The sequence below is a fragment of the Squalius cephalus genome, assembly GCF_949319135.1.
Source record: "Squalius cephalus genome assembly, chromosome: 10".
In the NCBI taxonomy this organism is placed as follows: domain Eukaryota; kingdom Metazoa; phylum Chordata; class Actinopteri; order Cypriniformes; family Leuciscidae; genus Squalius; species Squalius cephalus.
In genome coordinates this window covers 35,131,719-35,152,261 of record NC_137131.1, presented here as the reverse complement: position 1 = coordinate 35,152,261, position 20,543 = coordinate 35,131,719, and the positions used below count along the sequence as shown (strand labels likewise).

At 38.2% G+C, this 20,543-nt stretch overlaps 1 protein-coding gene across 2 annotated transcripts; it reads left to right on the top strand.

Moving 5' to 3' along the window:
• Nucleotides 1-47: 47 nt before the first annotated feature.
• ptprnb (protein tyrosine phosphatase receptor type Nb) lies at nucleotides 48-20,198 on the top strand (the record flags this gene model as incomplete). Of its 2 annotated transcripts, XM_079882885.1 has the most annotated exons (23): nucleotides 48-123; nucleotides 2,303-2,353; nucleotides 3,111-3,221; nucleotides 4,010-4,115; nucleotides 4,200-4,326; nucleotides 4,456-4,795; nucleotides 4,892-5,029; nucleotides 5,160-5,194; nucleotides 6,012-6,301; nucleotides 6,541-6,627; nucleotides 7,575-7,654; nucleotides 8,698-8,762; nucleotides 10,375-10,584; nucleotides 10,869-11,123; nucleotides 13,079-13,226; nucleotides 13,441-13,514; nucleotides 13,951-14,028; nucleotides 14,695-14,814; nucleotides 14,917-15,083; nucleotides 17,847-17,900; nucleotides 18,800-18,864; nucleotides 18,971-19,044; nucleotides 19,288-20,198. In XM_079882885.1, 23 exons carry the CDS (start codon nucleotides 48-50, stop codon nucleotides 19,357-19,359), a joined length of 2,823 nt encoding a protein of 940 aa, XP_079739011.1. In that variant the 3' UTR covers nucleotides 19,360-20,198. The 2 variants fall into 2 exon arrangements, with proteins under 2 accessions (XP_079739011.1, XP_079739012.1); XM_079882886.1 differs by lacking the exon at nucleotides 6,541-6,627.
• Nucleotides 20,199-20,543: the final 345 nt, after the last annotated feature.

Genomic DNA, 20,543 nt, shown 5'->3' with positions numbered 1-20,543 from the left:
AATATGTCGGTGTAAACGGAGACCGAGGAGAGAGAAGCCGAGGGAAGATGAAATCGGCGCGTCTGTGGATGCTGGTCTGTTTGGCGACTGCGTGCTGTCAGCTTGGCACCGGTGATAGATACGGTACGTCAAGAGCACGAGCCACAGGTTAACTTCAGCTGACTGAATGATGCATGATTCAACTGCGGAAAATCAACTGTATTAAATATCAGATTTTAATATGGTTGCATATCTCCTCCCCCCACTCACACACATTAAATGCATGTGCACTATAGCCTTCATAGTTTTTTTTTTCTTCGTATTTTAATGTCACATTGTAAGCTTTTATAGATGCATTTGGAATTAGTAAAAACGCGCAATGTTATGCACAAGAACGTGCTTGCTAAACGCCATCAGTAAATTTGTTACATGTATTTAATATAATTTTGACAAAGAAAATCCTGTGCTTGCTTGTGATGTTGACGTCGAAGAGATAACGCTTGTCTCGGGTGGGATGAATGGCAGCGTTTGAAAATATGTTGAATTGTGGGAAAAGTGCTTCTTGTTTTCACTTATCTTTAAGATGATGATGATGATGATAAAACAGTTGTGTTCATTTTATATAATTTTGGCAACATTTCAAATATATATTTATCACAATAGTCTTAATGTAAATTTACTGATAACAAAACTAACTTATTAAGGAAAATCATGGGGTTCATTGCGAGTAGGAAACTGAATAAAAAGCTTTTAAGATTGTGTATTATATGTACAAAATATGTATTTACTATACCTTATTTTGTATTATTTTTCTTATGTTGTATAATATTCTTATTCTCTGACAAAAAAAAAAAAAGGCAACATTTTGGCGATCTGGCATGAGATACAGGCATGATTCATAATCCCCGCAACAACGCAGCCTACTGTTAGTCTTCTAGCGATTTATACGACGCGAACAGCCACATCTGTGTTTAAAATAGTTCACAGTAATAACACTATTTTTATTCTGGTACAATATGGTTATTTAGTGGCATTAATCACTTATGCAGCGATAATTTGAACAGCTGAGCAATCCTCTGCCTTTATAGGCATTTTACGACTTTCACACAAGACCATTGCTAAGAGGCCGTTCTGTTTGTTGTGGTGTAAAAACTCAGCACCATGGACAGCGGAAGTAGTCCATTTCTAATTGCGCACAGTGGGGTCGATTTGGGAACAATTGCTTCAAATTAAACTGAAGTTGATGGGGCGTATGTAAGCGGGGTGGGGGGTGTCTGAGTGGTTGTCTCGTACACAGAGATAGTATGTTCGCTTGTGCACTGCATCTGTGTTAGCTCCTCTTCTGCAGGCTGACTCACCACTGACGATCCATCTCACGTCATTCTTATAACAGCCGTCACTGAGAGGGCAGAGGCATAGCCTACAAAACTCTATGGGAATGTGTCATTAATCTACGAGAGAGCTGTTGTGGAAGCTGAACAGCATAAATATTGATTTCCATGTGACAAAAGTGGCATAATAGGAGATGTGTAATTAGGCTACTAATTATGAGTTTCAAATTAAGAAAGGAATCTTGGGGGATTTATCTCCTCTCCTCTTCTGCACACCATCTCTTACACTTTTGCCTCACATACAGCCTCAGAAATACATTTATTTTTGATATAGTACAGCAGACTGGAGCAGGAACTCCCACTCACGTAACCAACTTTCATCTCATGATTCAGTTATATATGACGAGTGTGTCTGCCCAACTCTCAAGTGTGTGTGTATGTTTGAGAGAGCACAAGGGGACTGGAGGAAACAGAAGGTTGGCAGAGTGCAAACTATTCTGGTATGCTTTCAGACAAACATGAAAAACTGGCTTGTCCTATAGAGCTTGATATTGTGTGTGTGTGTTTTTTTCTTTCTTTTCTCTTAGTAATTTACCATTCTTATTTGTAAATCCTATTAAGAAACATTTGTACTGAGATGCAGCTACTCTTGCTTGTTTTATCTTCAGGCAAATTTTACTAATGCCCATTATGGTGGCTGGTCATTATTTCAAACCAGAACCTGTTTGCTGCTGTGGTGTTAAATTGATTGAAAGTGTTTGATAAGCAATTGCACAAACTGACTTACGGTGCTGAAATTGTCAGAGGTGTGCTGGTTAATGTAAATGTAACTCATATCTCTGGGATGTTTGTGAGCTAGCTATAGTACAAATCTTGAAACAACCTGCTCACTTATGAGAAGAGATGGTCTGTGCTGGTCTATTTTGTCAAAAAACATTAACCTAAAAGTCTTTCATACTCTCTGTTCTTTTTCTCCATTTCTTTCTGGTAAGGTTGTCTGTTTGATGAAGGCCTGTGCTCCAATGGGCAGGTTTGCTGGGATGGTGAGTGCTGCCATATTTTACAGTTTCCGTTTTACATAATGTTACTCATCACTGGAAAATAATGAACAATAATGAATAACTATGAGTCTCTGGAACAGATGTGTAATATTGACTCTACATAGTAGTGATAGTGATAGTGCCATCCCATCCGTCTTTTATGTTTTATTTGGCTTTCATGCATCAGTCTTGCCCTCATGTTTATTTGTTTTATGTGTATAAAATTGCCTTCATTGCCTGTCATGCTGACAAACACGACAAACTTTGATTTTGTTAAAAAAAAAAAAAAAAAAAATCCTGTAAATACAGATTATTTTGTGTAGGTTTGATCTCTGATTATTTTGTAGCTTTTAGCTAAAGCTGATCTGTGCAGTTGAGTGTGTAAAAAAAATCATTGACTACACAGTAAACACACACTTTCACCATCACCTGGTCTTACCCAATCAGTGTTCTTCAACCATTTCCATGGCAACTGTGACATCACACAACTTCACCCTCGCTGGAGTCTCTGTTTATGTCTAATACAAGCAGAAAGAGCAGGGGTGAGAAAGCAAAATATAAAAGGCAAAGAGATCCTCAGATAAACCTTGGAGTGTATATTTTGTCAATGTTTGTGGCTGTCATAAATACATTAAATAGAAAGCTGCACAATATATATATGTATTAGGTGAGCTGTTTGATACCAACAGGCCATGACCACTGTCAATATTTATACTCTGTCTAAGACACATAGTGTAAAGTTTCTATATGTGTTTTCCAGATGAGCTGTTTGGTCAGTGTCTCACACAGAGACAGGAAAGGTTTCGCTACAGGGTGACTGCAGTCTTACTGGACAGACTGCAGTCATTACTGCAAACGCTCATGAAGGAAGGTGAGTTTCTCATGCAAATTTTAAAATCCTCCTTCAGTGGAAATGAAATTTCTTGGCCCTTTTCCAGCTAGCAAAAAAAAAATGCCGGTTGGCATAGAAACCACACAATGCAAACACGATGGCAAAGTGACGATTCATCCACCAGCATGTGACAGAAAATGGTCCAAATGTTACCACAGTAACCAAGGTCAAATGAATCAAAAGTGAATACATGTGTGAATATACATATATCAGTGATGCCCTTTTTTTCTGGATCTATTGGTTTAATCAAAAATACATAAAAAAATGCAGTTTAACTTAAACTTGCACTTAAATCACCTCTTTATTATTTAAATCACCTCTTTATTTTGATAAATAAAGATGTCAGGGTGCTACAACTGTCCTGGTATCATAATAAAAAAGCCTCATTCAATAAAAAACGTCATTCTTACAAAAGAAAATCTTCTGATGTGCCATAGAGAGGACCGTGTAACTCCTTACCCTGTGAAACTCTCTAAAACGAATCACTCATGATATTTGTAATATATTTAATAATATATACTTTAAAATATATTTTAAAAAAACATAAAAATAAATAACACTTAAGATATGTGTAAGGAAAGCATAACTTTTAGTTTGAGGGTTAACAAATGACATTTTTAGAATGAAACTGACATTTTGCATGTTTTAGACTAGATTTTTCCCTTTTTTATCATGGATTCTTATTCTTATTGTGTAATTTACCCACAAACAATACAAACCTTTTTGGTTGCTCTGGGCTGATGTATTTTTCTCTTTTTATTTTGCAGGATTAACTTGGCGGGATGATGTCACCCAATCAGTGATTAAGAAAGAACTTAGCAAAGTTCCGAAGATCCCAGTTTCTTCTGGGATAAAGAATGTCCCATCCACAGAGTATACAATTTTGTCACATATTCAGTTTCCTTTCCCTTTTCTTCCACTGCATTTATTTTTCTCTTAATCTCTCTATTATAAAAGGCCTCAGATTCGCCCTACAAACCAGCTCAACTCCAAACTGGTGCAGCCTTATATGGACTACATGATTGTCGATCCACCTCAGTCATCTCTCCATATGCAGAGTTTGGATCCATATAGTTACCAGCGAGTGAGAGAACCTGCACAAGCACCAAACACATACTGTAGCACTTTTGTTAAATTGTGCTCATTGTAGCTTTGGACGGATGTCTACAACTACTTCTCTTTAATTCCTGCATCATGTCTTTTTGTCTCACAGTATGGTTACCAAGATGAAGAGGAGCGCTCTTTGAACCTGGTGGATGGGGGCAGGTACCCACCGGCCTCCTCTCGAATTAAGGGAAATTCTCCACTTCCTCCGTCTCTAGATAAAGATGATCAGCTTCTGCAGGATCTGATGACTCTCCTCCTTTCCTCGCCTGCACAGCCGACCTCACGCCATCGTGTGGCAGCGCCTCACTCCGCCTCGTCTTTTTTTCAGGAGCTGGATTTCCCGCTTGACTATAACAAGGGCTTCTTTTCCCAAGATGAGAAGATCAACAGCCAACAGGAGCAAAAGAAAGGTCCTCAGAAGTATGGAGTGTTTCCTGGGCACAGTGGTGAGATTGTTTTTTAATGTTATATATATATATATATATATAGCCTACTGTACATACTTTTATACTTTGCCAATGACTTCTGAACTCTGACTCCAGGACCCACTCAACAGAGCCTGAATGAGCTGCTCCTGCAACACGGATTTGATCTAAACCACCTGAACCCAGAGGAGACGGAGCGTCTCTTCACTGTTCTTCAGCTCCTGCAAAGCGAACCGACAAACAATCAGAGAAAACGTGAGCACCTTGAGATTTCACTGGAACTTTTAAAGAGTATCAGTATACAACTCCAAAATATACGCACCATATATGAGTTTGAGCTCCAAAAAATATGTAAAGTCATAACTGCTTGTTTTCCTTTATTCAGCTGAAACAAAGGATTCTTCTGCGCCTCCAAAAGTGGTGAGCATCAAAAATGTTTTTGCTGTAAAGTGCTTTAGTATTGTTACAAGGTTGGGTTCATCTCGGTAGTAATGCTATATATTACCTACAGGGGGCAGCAAGTGTTAACTCATAATACTATGAAAATACATGTATAACATGAGGGAAACAAGAGCATGATTATGTGTGATTTGTTTTGTAAATCTTTTATCTTTTAGGCCTCTTACCAAACATTAGTGTATCTCTGCACATAGGTGCTTTTATACTGCTGAAACAAGATATCCTTTCCTCCACCTTTTGTCTATGATCAATATTCATGGTTACAAAATAAACAGACACTACTTGATGGTCCTCCCAAAGGCATTTTAAAGGGAATAAGAGAGAAAAGCACTATACATCATAAATTGAACAAATTATCATCTGTTGTCAGTTTTAGGCTGGAATACACTACACAACCTTTGCCCAGATTTCTGCTCAGATTTACAGGATGAGTCGAGGTTAGTTGCCGAAAGTCAGAGCAAGTCTGCAGATTTCACAGAAAATCGTGTAGTGTTTGGTGACTCTGATTTTTTAGCTTCACAATCAGACTATGATTCCATCCAGTTTGAGGATATCAAACATGTTTGATATTTTGAGCCAATTTTAGAACAAGCTACAAGGCAAGCTTTTCTGACTGAGTTGGTTGTGTTTCGAACAACTTTAATGCCTGGTAGTGTGTGACAGTGTAACCAAGTCAGCAAGTATATGATGCCTATTGTTTTAAAATTACATTTTTTAAAAAGTTGTGGAGTTTATTACAGCCTATTCCTGACATGGCATGTTTTATGTGCTATATCAGATGAAGATTTCAGAGGAGGAGATGACCCATGTGGTGGAGAAGGCTTCTGCCCCAGCTACAAATTCCTCTTTCCCTTCCCCACTCAACCCCGGGCCCGAAACCTCCCATAAGAGCCCCGGGTCCCCAGGAACCTCCCAGGATAACTCCATCCCAATGGGTGCCAGTGCACTAAGGCCTTCAGCTCTTAAACAAGAGGAAGGACGACTTGGAAAGGGAGCCCTGAGCGTGCAACCAGGAAAGAATGAAACCAAGTTAAAGGAGGAATTTGGATACATTGTCACCAATCAAAGGTACAACTAACAGTTTAGACTGTTGGACTGAGTGCTAGTCTATGTGGGCGTTACTTTTGTCTGAAAGCAAAGTAGTCATGTGGTATTTATTTTCAAAACACTACCGAAGGACCTGAGGGCAGACGTCAAACTGGATATTCAGTGGAGAGTCTGTTTGTGTGTTGTTTTTGTGAGTTATGTGTTGGTTTGTGCTGTGAAATTGTGTGTGGGGGCATATGAATGTGTATGTCTCTCAACAGCCATCTTAGTCTGTCTGATGGGGTTCGTCTTCTGAAGACCCTTGCTGAGAGGATCCATCTCACCACTGGCTCTTTCATCAATATCAGGTAGGCTTAGGTTTAGCAGCAAAAGCTGAGGAGAGTCCCAGAATTAGCTTTGATGCGGTGGGCACTAACCCTAAGCTTTATTTAATTAGCAAACATGCAAAGGCATTTACTAACACACAATTTGAAGATATGGAAATAAAAAAGCATGCTGTTTAACTTAGCTAACAATGCTTTACTTATAATTATTTTATTAAAGCAAACAGTCTTGATTGCTGTTTGTTGCTGTGGTTAGGAAGCAAACACTAATCCCACCAACCCTTTTTACTAAATCAAACTGTGGTGAGCTGGAACCTTGATCCATTGTCCTAGGAGGACAGAGGGGGATGGCTAAGAGGGAAAGAATGAGAGAGAAAAGTGAATGGAATGAACTGACCTCAAAAGTGGATTTGCTTCACTACTTGTCCTTCCCTTTTTGCTTGGATCACAATATCTAACATAATCAGGGTTTGAAATGAACACCTGCCAACCCACCAAATGCGGATGAAAATCTATCGTGGCAGGTAATGCATATCAACTCACTAGCTAATTTGGCAGGTTATGTTTCATAAATGATGTCCTATGACTTTTTTCCTATGAAGTTCCTATTTTCCTTATGATGTCCAGAGCCCTTCCCCTAAGAGGAACCTCCAACATTATTGAAACAAAAGCTTAAAGAAGTTTGACGAGGTGTGTCGTGCCACATCTTTAAAATTAGAAAATGTGAAAAGTCACAGATAATTTTTTTTTATAAAACTGGAAGCCATTCAATGATTCAGAATCAGATTTAATAAGATATATTTAAATCTAAGCTTTGAATTTGGTAATCTGGTTTATTTCTGAAGTTCTGAATGGCTTGTAATGTAAACATTTAGTGGCGTAATTGGCTGGTGAGTGAAAAAGTTTATTTCAAACCCTGTTCATAATCATACGGGAAACTTGCATGTGATAAAAAATTCTGCTCTACACAGTGTGGTTGGTCCAGCTGTCACTTTCCGGGTGCTCCCTAACAGCCAGAATTTATCAGCTAATGAGGTGTCCGAAAAGACCGGTGAGTAATGAAGAGAATGTTTCATGACTATTAGACTAGTGATGTTGGTCAGACAGAAGTGTTTCTTAGATACATAATAATGGCTCAGAATTCATATTCTGAGCCATAGGCTTATTTTTCCCCCCTATCTGGTGTATTTCTGAAGAGCTTGTCCTTGTTTTTAAATAGAAAATGGCCTTTATTTTATGCTACAGCCTTTGCCACTAGATGTTGGTGTTATTAGGGGGAGGGGCATTCTCACTCTTGAGAGCATTTGATTTGACTAAATAAGTGAGTGCACCATGAGTCATCAGTTTTTTTGGCCTGCTTCTGGAAGAGGACTGGATTGTAATTGCGTGTAAAAAGTGAATTTTGACAATGTTTTGGAGCACACAAGCCTTAAAAGCAAACAGACCCAGGAGACTAAAAATCTGTTTGGATGAGTCACGTGACCCACATCCGTTGAATTCTATATTTGCATCAAGTGTATACATTATTGATTAATGTTATGCATAAGCTATATGTATTTTATCATATTTCAGTTACGTACCATTATAAAAGCAATAAGCTACTTAAAGCTGTGCGCTTTTATAATCGCGTAAAAAAAATCACTGTAGCCTAATGCACAACCTTTTGCTTTATACGACAAGAGACTGGCGCACAGTGAATAAACCTTATTCACAGCAGCACCATCTTTGATTTTTAATGGGAATGAAAGCGAGGCTATAAGGGATAGACATTGTACTGTTATTTAATGTGTTTTTGGATTACGAAACACTGCAAAATGATATTTCCAAGAAATTTCAGTAGACAAAAAAACTCCAGACAACATGAACTATGGAAAATTATAAGTGATCTAGGAGCTTTATACCGCTTTTTACAGCCCATGCCATTGAAAACATGGTAAGTCTATCCCTCACAGCTTCGCTTTCATGGTGCTGCTCTAAATAAGGTCTATTTAAATGTCTTCTATGTATCAGCTTATAAGAAACTATGTTGAGAAAACATTAGAATAAGCTGTCTGTGACTGTCTTTACATTGATTTTTATTTTTTTCACATGCAGTGGCTCAAAAGAACCTTCTAGAATCAGAGACTGGTCTAAAGGTGCTTCAGGCAGGTGTTGGGGAGGTAAGGATGTGCAGAAACATTGAATTAATGTCTTAACTTTTGAGCCTGTTTTTTTTTTTTTTAATCCCTTTCCCGATGATTTCTTTCTCTTTCGATGGTTGAGGAGGGAATATCTCACAAGACCCCTGACACCCACCCCCGCCCCGTCTCATTTGCTTTGTTGCTATGACAACGACATCATACGTGTCAAACTGTCAGGCGCGTTCACGACTCTAAGCGCGCGACCGATTGCCATCCCAAATGCTTCTCCCCCTCAGAGCGCAACATTCCCGCAAAACATCACGATGTCTGTTCCAGGGCTGAGCTCGGTCACCGTTGTTCGTTTCCCGCGAACTTAAACTTACCAACCGTTCCACTTCCTAAGAAAAGTGGACGAAATTCAAATGTCAAACCGGTGCAGAAGAGCTCTAGGGTTATTGCACGTACAAATTTCTGCTCATCTTCGGCGGACCACGGGGCGCGTGAGGTTTCCATTCTCCATTAGTTTATTGATTTTTTGGTGAGTTGCACTTCTTCTTAAACTTGATTAAATGTCACGTTGTATTAATATCGTGTTACATTATATTAAACATGTTAATTAAACACTTACAAGTGCAGGTCATACGGGGCAGTAAAACTATAAATAAATCTGCTTTTTTATCTAACGTATCCACCTACCTGTCGTTTCAGTTCACTTGATCTTGGTCAGAAATCTCATACAAATCACATGTTGCTAGAATTAAAAAAAACAAAAAAAAACGTTAATTATGAAATATGACCGTTTTAACCACACACTATCTAACTCCTTGGTTTTACCAGCATTCATTTACTCACTCTCCGAAGTCAGTGGTTTAAAGCTTATGATCAGACTTGTAATCTTTGGATAAAAGCGTCTGCTAAATAATTAAATGTACGTTAAATGTAACAATAAATGAGTTAACGTTACTTTACTGGCCGGTCCAGACTGTTTTATTTGAATCTAGGAACCTGCTGTAGTCGTTAAACTGTTTTCCTCGAAGTGCTCAGTGATTTGTTGAAATAAAGAACGCGCATTAAAAATGACCAATCAGAATGATTTGCACTCAGAATCTCAGCACAGACAGTGATGTCAGGTAAAGTTGGTTGCTGTGGCGACAAGGTCAGTGCGGTGTGCACACAGGAGTGATGATGTAATGCCCTGGCTCCTGTGTGGTCTGCATCATTCTAGCAGAGAAATAGGACTAGGGAATATGATGGGATTCTTGTGTGTTGAAATGAGGTGTAATAAAGAATTTAGATAGTCTTCCACTCTCTGTTTCTCTCATCAGTTATTTGCTTTATATCTATTGTCATGTTAATTACTACTATGGTACTTGCATCAGACGCTATGATGTTGCCCACTGAGTCATAGTTCCAGACAGCAGGGTGGGATGTTCAGCCCTATTTTAAATACTCTTTTTAATACTCCTCATGGACCCTCTCTCCCTCTTCACTTTTCCATCTTTAAATATTTCAGAGTCCTTTATGGTTTCTCTCATTTGTGCTTCTCTAGGATAGTACAAACTATGGCAACACAACATTAAGTATGGGATGTATACATGATTTGTGATTCATATATTTGTTTTCATCTGTTTCCTTCTCTCCGTCATTGCAGAAGAACGATGGCCATGCGTTGCCAGTGGCAACACGTGTACGTGACAACACCCAGTGGGTGTTCCTCATGTTTGTGGGTGTGGCTTGTGTGGGTGGACTCCTGGTGGGGGCGTTGACCATCGCCTGCTTGCGCACCCATGCCCGCCAGTTGGCCTCAGGGAAACTGGGACTAGGACCTGAAGCAGGAAATGTGACGCATTATGAGTACCAGGTCGGAAGGAGTGTTTGAAATGCGTACTGCATCATATCTCTGCAATAAAATCTCTGAATTCAAGCTAATTTAGTGGCTTTGGCTGTGATGACATGTTATTATCTGACACTAATGTGATCAGATTTAGGCTATTTAATTTGAACAGAAGCAAACCAGAGTAATTTGATTAGCGTCGATTTTCATTTACTGTCTGAATTTCATATGCAGCATGTTCTGCAATTTGTCAGTAATAGCTAATTCTCTGTTTCTTTCTCTCACATTCTCTGGTTTTCTTAATATTTCAGGATCTTTGTCGGCAGCACATGGCTGCTAAGTCCTCTATGGGCAGGCAGGACTGCGGAGTCGGAGCTGCAGGGGGTGCCGGTGCAGGAGGAGGAGGTGGTGGTGGTGGAGGAACGGATACGTCACGAGTCAGTAGCGTGTCGTCACAGTTCAGTGATGCACCTCAGCCAAGCCCTAGTTCACATAGCAGCACCCCCTCCTGGTGTGAGGAGCCAGCACAGTCTAACATGGATATCTCCACTGGGCACATGATACTGGTAGACACTCTATACCCCTATTTACCGACACAAAAAATTTAATTCACTTTGAGTGTAAACAATTAAGGCCCGTTCGTAACCAAGAACGATAACTATTTGGTAGAGCTGCACGATTCTGGATAAATTGAGAATCTCCCACGATTCTGAACAGACAACTAAACAAAATAACAAGTAATTTACTAGAGGTTCTAACAAAATGTTAATGGCTACGGTTTATTTAAAAAGCGTTTAATTAATTTGAATAAATTATTTTAAAAAACAATCGGTTTGAATGATTGATTCAATGACTCTTCATAAATACTTCACTTGTTTTATTGCTGGATGAATAAGTTACTACATCCCAATTCACATACTATCTGTTACCGGCCATTCAGAACTTCTACTAGCCCCCCCCCCCCCCCCCCCCCCCCCCCGATTAGAAATAAACCTGATTAACTGCGTCACAGCTTATATTATAAAATTAGGATTTTGTTTGAACAAGAAATGAATGTATGAAATCCAGTCATCTCCTCCCTTCCTCTTTCATCCTCATCCTTTTCACCAAAAAAATGTGTTTTAGGTGGCCAGATCAATACAGTACAAAGAACATGTAGGATGTTGGAAAATAACAATTGCTTTTTTGTTAAAGGATTTGTAAAATGCAAGATTTGTACCATAATATAACAGCTTCGAAGTCATTTCGATGGTAAACGAACTCGTAGTAGGGCGAATCATCCCGATAGCAAAGCAGGGGGGGGGACGGGTGGACGCCGCTGGCAAAACCAGCAATACAGGTTTGAGAGGTGGCGCCCCATCAAATCTCGCGAGAATCAAGACTTGCTTTACGGCACGTCACATACATCAACAACATATGAAGCAGCCTCTATGGAAGACACTAGCACGCATTTCAGACGTGAATCATGGCAGAGTCGACGAAGAAAACGAAGAAAGAGCGGTCGGAAGAGTCAAGGAAAAGAAAACGATGGCTCTGCGTGAGTGGTATTTACGACAGTTACATTAAATACAAGTACTCCACAGCGACTCTAGGGGTCGCTGTTAGAGAAAAACGGAAACTGAATAGTGTGCCTTTAACCAAATGCTTTTTAGTCGTTGCTATTACTTCAACGCAAATTAACAAGCACCCCGCTATAGTGATGGGCATGTTCAATTAAGCCAGATATGTGCAGATTCTGCGCAATACGCTGTATTTAATATATCATGATGACTCACAAGTTGTGTATTTGCACTAAATCTACGCAGATTTGGCTTACACGAACTTCCCCAGCAAAGTGAGTAAACATAATAAATAACCTGCCAAATTGGCTAGTGATTTGACAGCGTTACCCACCACATTTGGTCTTTACCCGCATTAGGCGGGTTGGCGGGTGTTAATTTCAAACCCTGTTTGTAACACAGAAATAATGATACTTTGGTTGTGAAGCTGTTCAGTACCTATGCATGACAACTTCTTTCTCCAGGTCAGTGGCAGCGCCAACGCAGATCTGAATGTTCCGGTGTGATTTTAGTAGACACAGGAGAATTGTTGTCATTTAGGAATGAGATCATGTGGGTGTTTAAATCGTGCAGCTCTACTATATGGTGTGGACTTTCCTATTCTCATAGAATTACAACACTTATTAAAACTTTATAGTTATCATTATAGTATTCATCCCTGGTGTGTCACAGTCTTTCATTCTTTCCCTTTGGTTAACGCTTTGTATATGAATTGGCCTGCAGCTTGTAATATTTACTATATTTACTTCATGTTTTACAAAGAGTGTTTCTGATTTGATTCTGTTGGTATACTGGCATTCTCTAAATTTTCTTTTTTTAAGCATCACATGAATGAGCAGCATTTCTGAGAAATCAGGAGTCTTTACTGGTGTTTCACTCTCTCTCTCTCTCTCTCTCTCTCTCTCTCTCTCTCTCTCTCTCTCTCTCTCTCTCTCTCTCTCTCTCTCTCTCATGTTTTCTAGGCATATATGGAGGATCATCTGAAGAATAAAGACCGTTTGCTCAAAGAATGGGAGGCTCTGTGCTCCTACCAGGCTGAACCCAGCACCATCTCAGTGGCCCAGAGTGAAAGTAACATAAAGAAGAACCGCTGCTCTGATGCTGTGCCCTGTGAGTACGAACCCATTGCCCCCCACCCCCACCCCCTGCCTGCAAGTGTACCTGAGGTGTTAGTTCAGTGTGAACACACTACTCACACTATTTATACTATAAAATGGCATAAAAAAGTGCATAAGTACGTAAATTAGGACGCATCTCTTTTTCACACAACCTGATCGACCCTTTTTAATGGATTAGATGTGTAACCGTCAGTTGTTTTATGCAGATGACCATTCAAGGGTGAAGCTGAAGGCTGAGACTAACCCCTCCAGGACAGATTACATCAACGCCAGCACCATTGTAAGTATGTGCACTTGATGGTCCTCTTTGCCCTGGACCTCATCATGTGACTCAGCACAGTTTGAAGGGCCTGCATTATTGTCTCTTTCCTTTCCTCGGTAGCTGAAATCTAAAGCTAGAAAGCCGTCCTTTCCTTGCATCTCCTCCTGTTACCAAGGCAATAATCCATTTATTCCTCATAGATGTGCAAGGCTGCCACTGGTTTCGGAATCCCCCTCTCAGCGTTGCTATGGTTACATTGCATTGATCTCATTCATGATGTTTAGGTCTGGAATCCCCTGCTGCTCTGTTGTAGTTGAGAGCAAGGGATCATCAATTAAGCCTTCACGCGCCTCGGATCACATTAATGGCCTGTTGTCGTGGTGATGGGCAGATCCAGGGTTAAGAAGGGCTAAAGCACTGACCCTTGACCTTTTGTCTACTATTGACCCTTTAGATCGAGCATGACCCCCGGATGCCAGCTTATATTGCCACCCAAGGACCTCTCTCACACACCATCTCTGATTTCTGGCAGGTCAGTCACATCTGTGTATGGATGTGAGACCTTTGTAATCATTTGATATAAAGTAATACAAGTTGCTTGAAATGTTACCATTAACATTACCATTAAAAATGGTCAGTAAAATTATATATATACTTTTATTCAGCAAGGATACATTAAATTGTTCAAAAGTCACAGTAAAGATGTCTACATTTATAGAAAATATATGTATTTCAAATAAATGCTGTTTAGCTTTCTAATCATCAGATAAATAATAATAATAATAATGCATCACGGTTGCCATAAAAATATTAAGCAGAACAACTGTTTTCAACATTGATAATAATAAGAAATGTTATCTGAGCACCAAATCAGTATATTAGAATGATTTCTGAAGGATCATGTGACACTGAAGACTCGAGTAATGACTGTTGAAAAATCAGCTTTGCCATCACAGGAATAAATACAACTTTAAAATATAAATTAATATATAATTAATTATATATTACATTTCAATTATGTAATTTTGCAGCTTTAGCGAGCATAAGAGAATTCTTTTAAAAAATCTTAATGCCAAATTTTTGAATGGTGTATTTCTGTATATTTTACAGTTCTATGGATCAATTATTGCTTATTTTCTGTGCATTCAAGTAAATACAGCTTAAATGGCATGTTTTGTAATCCGTGTATGTTGCGCAGATGGTTTGGGAGAGCGGATGCACAGTCATAGTGATGATGACGGCTCTGGTTGAGGATGGAGAAAAGCAGTGCGATCGCTACTGGCCCGATGAAGGATCTTCTCTCTACCACATTTATGAGGTTTGTAATATCTCTTGTGAACCTGAAGAGATGCCTTGAGCTGTTTGCTTTATGTAGTGTAAACTATATCAAATGTTGTTACCCTTCAATCATCTCACTCAGGTGAACCTGGTGTCTGAGCATATCTGGTGTAATGACTTCCTGGTGCGTAGTTTCTACCTGAAGAACGTCCAAACCCAGGAAACCCGAACCCTCACTCAGTTCCACTTCCTGAGCTGGCCCGCACAGGGAATACCCACCTCCACACGCCCTCTGCTGGACTTCCGCAGGTACTACACATGCTCACAAACATACTTAATGTGTAAATACATTACTTACACATGTATGAAGGCTTAATTATTGCCTGATTGTGATTATTTACTCTAATGGCAATAACATCATAATATTATAAAATGCTATAAAATAAGAAGAACCATCATTATTATTCAAATTCTATTAGTATTTTATTTGTTTTACTCTTAATTATATACTAAGGTGGGATAGGTGATATTTTTAACAATTATAAATATTTTTATTCATGTCATTTTACAGCTTTTCAGTTGTTGTTATTAATTCTTAATAACAACAACTGAATTCTTAAGGTGTAATAAGTGTACGCTATAACTTTCATACAGAAAATGACAAATAATAGTCAGAAATTACATTACAAAAAAACATTTTTTTGCAGCCAAAACCATGACAGCTCTGTGTGAATTTATGTATATGTCAGTTTTAAGTCATGTTCTCCATTTGCTCTCTTTTCTCCCAGCTGCCATGATATCATTCCATCACGCTATACTCTTATTCCCTCCATTCACTTCAGTCTCTTTTATCTTCTCGACCTCTGTCAGTCTCTTTCTGAGAGCGATGGAGCGCAGTAGCGAGGTATTGCACAGCTGTCTGTGTCATTTTTGTGGTTTGCAGCTAGTAGTCTGGTTCCAGTTGCATAGTCACAAAAATGAGCACAGACAGGTGTGGCTGCAGCAACGCTGATGAAACGCTCCATCGCCTAACTCCCCCTCCACGTTCTCTGTCGACCTTTTCATCTTAGTCTCTTTTCATTTCCTTTTCTGTGTCTCTCCTTTCTCCAACACGTCCTTACATTACATGCTTTTTGATGTTTGGGGTTGATGTTGCTTGTTTCTTACCACTCTTGACTGGTATAACACTCCTCTTTTTGATCTTTCTGGCTCTCTGCTGTGCAGTGGTCCTGATGTTTTCCTCTGATCTCTGTGGGTCTCCACTCTACATTAGACTCGATTTTACAGTTCTTGCAAGGCGACCACTGTGTTGAAATTCCTCTCATCTTTATTAATTTTTGTTCTCCACCAAAGTCTGCAATTTTTCCATCTAAAATTTAAATGGCTACATATATTCCAGTCCAGACACAATAAAAAATTTGCTCTGTAGATTAAATTAATCTTTGTGCTTTGCTATCTGTTTTTTTTTTCTCCTGCCACTGAGAAAATTAATCAAAATCCAAACATTCTTCGTCATCAATACAAATCACAATCATCATATTATAATAAACACTAAAATTAATAATACCCAATGGAACATATTTCTATTTTCTTTTCGTTTTTTATTAAATTATAAAGCTTAACCATATCAAAATCCAAACATTCGCCATCATCATCAATACAATTCACAATCATCATAATATTAATATAAACACTAAAATAAATAACACACAGAGCAACGTACATATATGAAGACTTGCAAAAACCTCTAAGTCGGTCTGACATATTTTTTTTAAATGACCATTTTTAATCAGGCTCCTATGTTTAGGTTCAGTAATTTCACTTTAATGGCAATTAAAAGGTTTTTATGTGAAGATATTGAACTGCCTTATTTTTAAAAATTTCACTTAAGAGTAAAATTAAAAACATAAATGCTCAAGGTTTTTTTGGGACATCTGAAGTCTTCGTGTATGTGTATGTACACTTTAACAAAAAACTTGTTATATTTGTCATCATCATCAATACAAGTCACAATCATTGTATAAGCACAACAAATTACACAGAGCAACATACTTATTTGTTTTATTTTTTCTTCAAAAATGTTCTGTATGTTAAAATGTTAAATGATTAAAATGATTAATCATTACATTATATAGGCACACTACCTTTCAAAGGTTTGAGGTAAGGAATATTTTTAATAATGATTTAACTTTTATTCAGCAAGCATGCATTAAATTGATCACAGTAGTCACAGTAAAGACTTTTACATTGTTACAAAAAATAATTGAAAATAATTGAATTATAAAATAAACTTTCTATTCATCTTAGAATAGAAACCAAGCTATTTTGGTCAACTGTGGTTGTTTTTAAATGTGCTATACAAATAAATTTGAACTTTTAACTATTCCTCAAAGAATCCTGAAAAACAATATCACTGTTTATACCAAATATTAAGTATCAAAACTGTTTACAAAATTAATAATTATATAATAAATGTTATAATTATGCATATATGATAATTAATAAATGTTTCTTAAGCACTAAATCAGCATATTAGAATGATTTCTGGAGCATCATGTGACACTGAAGACTGGAGTAATGGCTGTTGAAAATTCAGCTTTGCCATCAGAGGAATAAATTACAAATATATTCAAATAGAAAACAGTTGTTTTAAATTGTAATAATATGCAAATAAATGCAGCCTCAGTGAGCATAATTGACTTCTTTCAAAACCATTAAAAATCTTACTAAACCCAAACCGTTGAATGACGTCCTATACAGTTTTTATTGACATTTAAGAAACTGACTATTATTAATAGAATTTTTGTTATTCAACATCGTAATATTTGGATAATGGATTTGGATTGCTTTTCTGGCATTTAATTACGGTACATATTACATACTTTTGTACTGCATACTCCTTTACACTGTCATATGCATTCTTGTGAACATCTGACAGAAAGCAATGCCATTGCAACTTATAATCGTTATTTCATTTACTCAGAACCAGAGCTAATCTAACTTAAAAACATTTTTTTGCTGCTTTGTAAGTACTAGTATTTCCTTTAGGAAATCTTTCTTTCTGTCCTTCAGGAAAGTCAACAAGTGCTACCGTGGACGCTCCTGCCCCATCATCGTGCACTGCAGGTATTTTAACACATTGGCATGTTTGATGAATTAAAAGTTTTTATTAAAAAGTGTAGTTTGACTCCTTTTTGAGATTTTTTTTTAAAGGCGTGGTATAATGCCCTTTTCACAAGATGTAAAATAAGTCTTTGATATCCCCAGAGTGTTTATGTGAAGTTTTAGCTCAAAATACCCCACAGATATTTTTAAATTTGCCACAGGCATGTTAAAATTGTCACTTTTTGAGGGTGAGCAAAAACGCACCGTTTTTTGTGTGTGTCCCTTTAAATGCAAATGAGTTGCTGCTCCCAGCACAGAGGGCGGAGCTTCAACAGCTTCCACTCACACAGACATGCTCTGAAAATTTCAAAAGCTTTTAGCCTTTTATTGTCAAACCGGAGTCAGACAAAGATAGAGAGACTCACGTAGAAGTGACAACATGTAGACAACATTTCTGAATGGTTAGTTGATGAATTTATGTAGCTTATGTGTAGTTGTCTTCTAGTCATTGATTAGCATATTCTGTCTTGATAATCTATAAATCGTGTTCCGGGGGCGGGGTTTATGTAAATTTTAGGGTTTGTGATGTCACTAACCCGGGAGGAATGTCGTGTAGTCCCTACCAGCCGTTTGTTGTAGTCCTTAAAAGTGATTTCTTTAAAAGAAAATATCTCCCTTTGCTTTGAACTTTGAGCGTCGTAACTTTGCAGATGTTGTTTATGCTCAAACAGCAATATTACACACTAACTAAAGTTAGAAAAGTGAAATCATAATCAACCACCCCTTTAAGAGATGCTAAGCCTACCAAACATTTTATTAGAAGGTGTTTTGAAATACACCCAGTATTCTTATGGAGATCAAGCACTGCATTGTGAATTGTATGTAGAGTGTATTGCTCACAGTATCGCCCTTCTGTGCAGTGATGGTACAGGCCGGACTGGAACATACATCCTGATCGACATGGTCCTAAACCGCATGGCTAAAGGTCAGCACATAATATAAACTAGTAAAGCTTGTGAAGAAATCAGTGTTTAGGAAAGTACAAAATACTGAAGATGCTTAATAAAGTTTGTTGTTGTTTTTTAACACAGGAGTAAAGGAGATCGATATTGCCGCAACCCTGGAACACATTCGAGACCAGAGGCCAGGAATGGTGCGCACCAAGGTAATGAAGGACAGAACAGCAGAGCTGTGCTCAGTAACACCACAGAGCCCCATATGAGAAATAAAAGCACTATTGTACCCATAAAACACCATAGTATCAGCAGCCTGTCTTGTTCTCCTCAGTTGCAGTAACTGCTATATATCATTTTCATTGGCGCTGATGGTGTTATTAAAGGAGAGTTTGACGGATGGAGTAGTGGATCATAAAATATAAACGCTGATCTATGCTTTTCTCTCTCCTCAGGATCAGTTTGAGTTTGCACTGACCGCTGTTGCTGAAGAGGTTAATGCTATTCTCAAAGCTCTACCCCAGTGAAATGAATGCCCATGACTGAGCAGACACACACATACACACTCACAGATTACATGCATGTGTGCATACATTATGTGGCCACTGAGGTTAGTATTAGGGATGTGCACAAGTAATCGACTAGTCAAGTACTCGTTCTACAACTAACTAGTAAAACTCTACACAAACTACTCGCAAATTGATTTTCCTTTGCCTTCACTTAAATCGTTATTTCTACGGTAAGTGCATTGGGTGGCACTCTGGATACATGATGAAGAGGGGTGAGATATCTAAGTGTGCAATATATCAGTCTTCATGCTTCTTGTTAGAGCCATGGTTTCCAAAGGCATAGCTTGTTATCTTGTGAAACCATTGTAAAGTTGATTTAGACTTATGTTTGTGATTTTTTTTTAAAAACATTTTTTTTTTTTTTAGGAGTAATGATTACTTGTTTTTAATGTAAGAGTACTTGCCTACAAAATTACTCTGTGGCATCCCTAATTATTACTTCTGATTTACTGCACATAAACACTCAAAACCACATATCCCAACAAGTTCTCCAAATTTGCCTCCCTACAGCATGTAATATCAATTCTCCTTTAAATGAATACTCACAAAAAAATATATACTTGGACCTATATTTACGCTCTTCAAGATCTGATTTCTTCCTTGCCTTCACTCTTGGTAACAAAAATGTAATTATCTAAAGGGAAGTCCGTTTCTCTGTGTTTGCGCTCTCTCTTTTATGCTGCCCTCAGTTTCACCATGGTGATGACTTAGTCCTGTTACGTACACTTCTTCAGTGTTATGTGAGTTTCCTACACAATAGTCTTGTCTACTGGGGTGGTAGGGGGCGGGGAAAACAATTGTCATGAAGGTGAGCTTTGCTGTAGTCTCATGTTCAACATATTTAACACGCATTCAATGCTAACGTGTGCCCTCAGAATTTTAAACGTCCCCTTGCATGTTCATTTATTAAAATAAAATAAAAATCCATTTCCGTTTTACAGTTTTAATCTATTATACATAGTTATAACAACTGGCCCTCACAAGCAGAACATAAAATGTGGAAAACATTTGAGCCTATTCATGTGTCTCCACTCAAACTACATCCTAGAGACTCCACATTTCTTCAGTTTCCTATGGGAATCCATCACACTTCATTTCAGTGAGAAAGCTATCAAATGCTCATGTGACAGCAGGAACTTGAA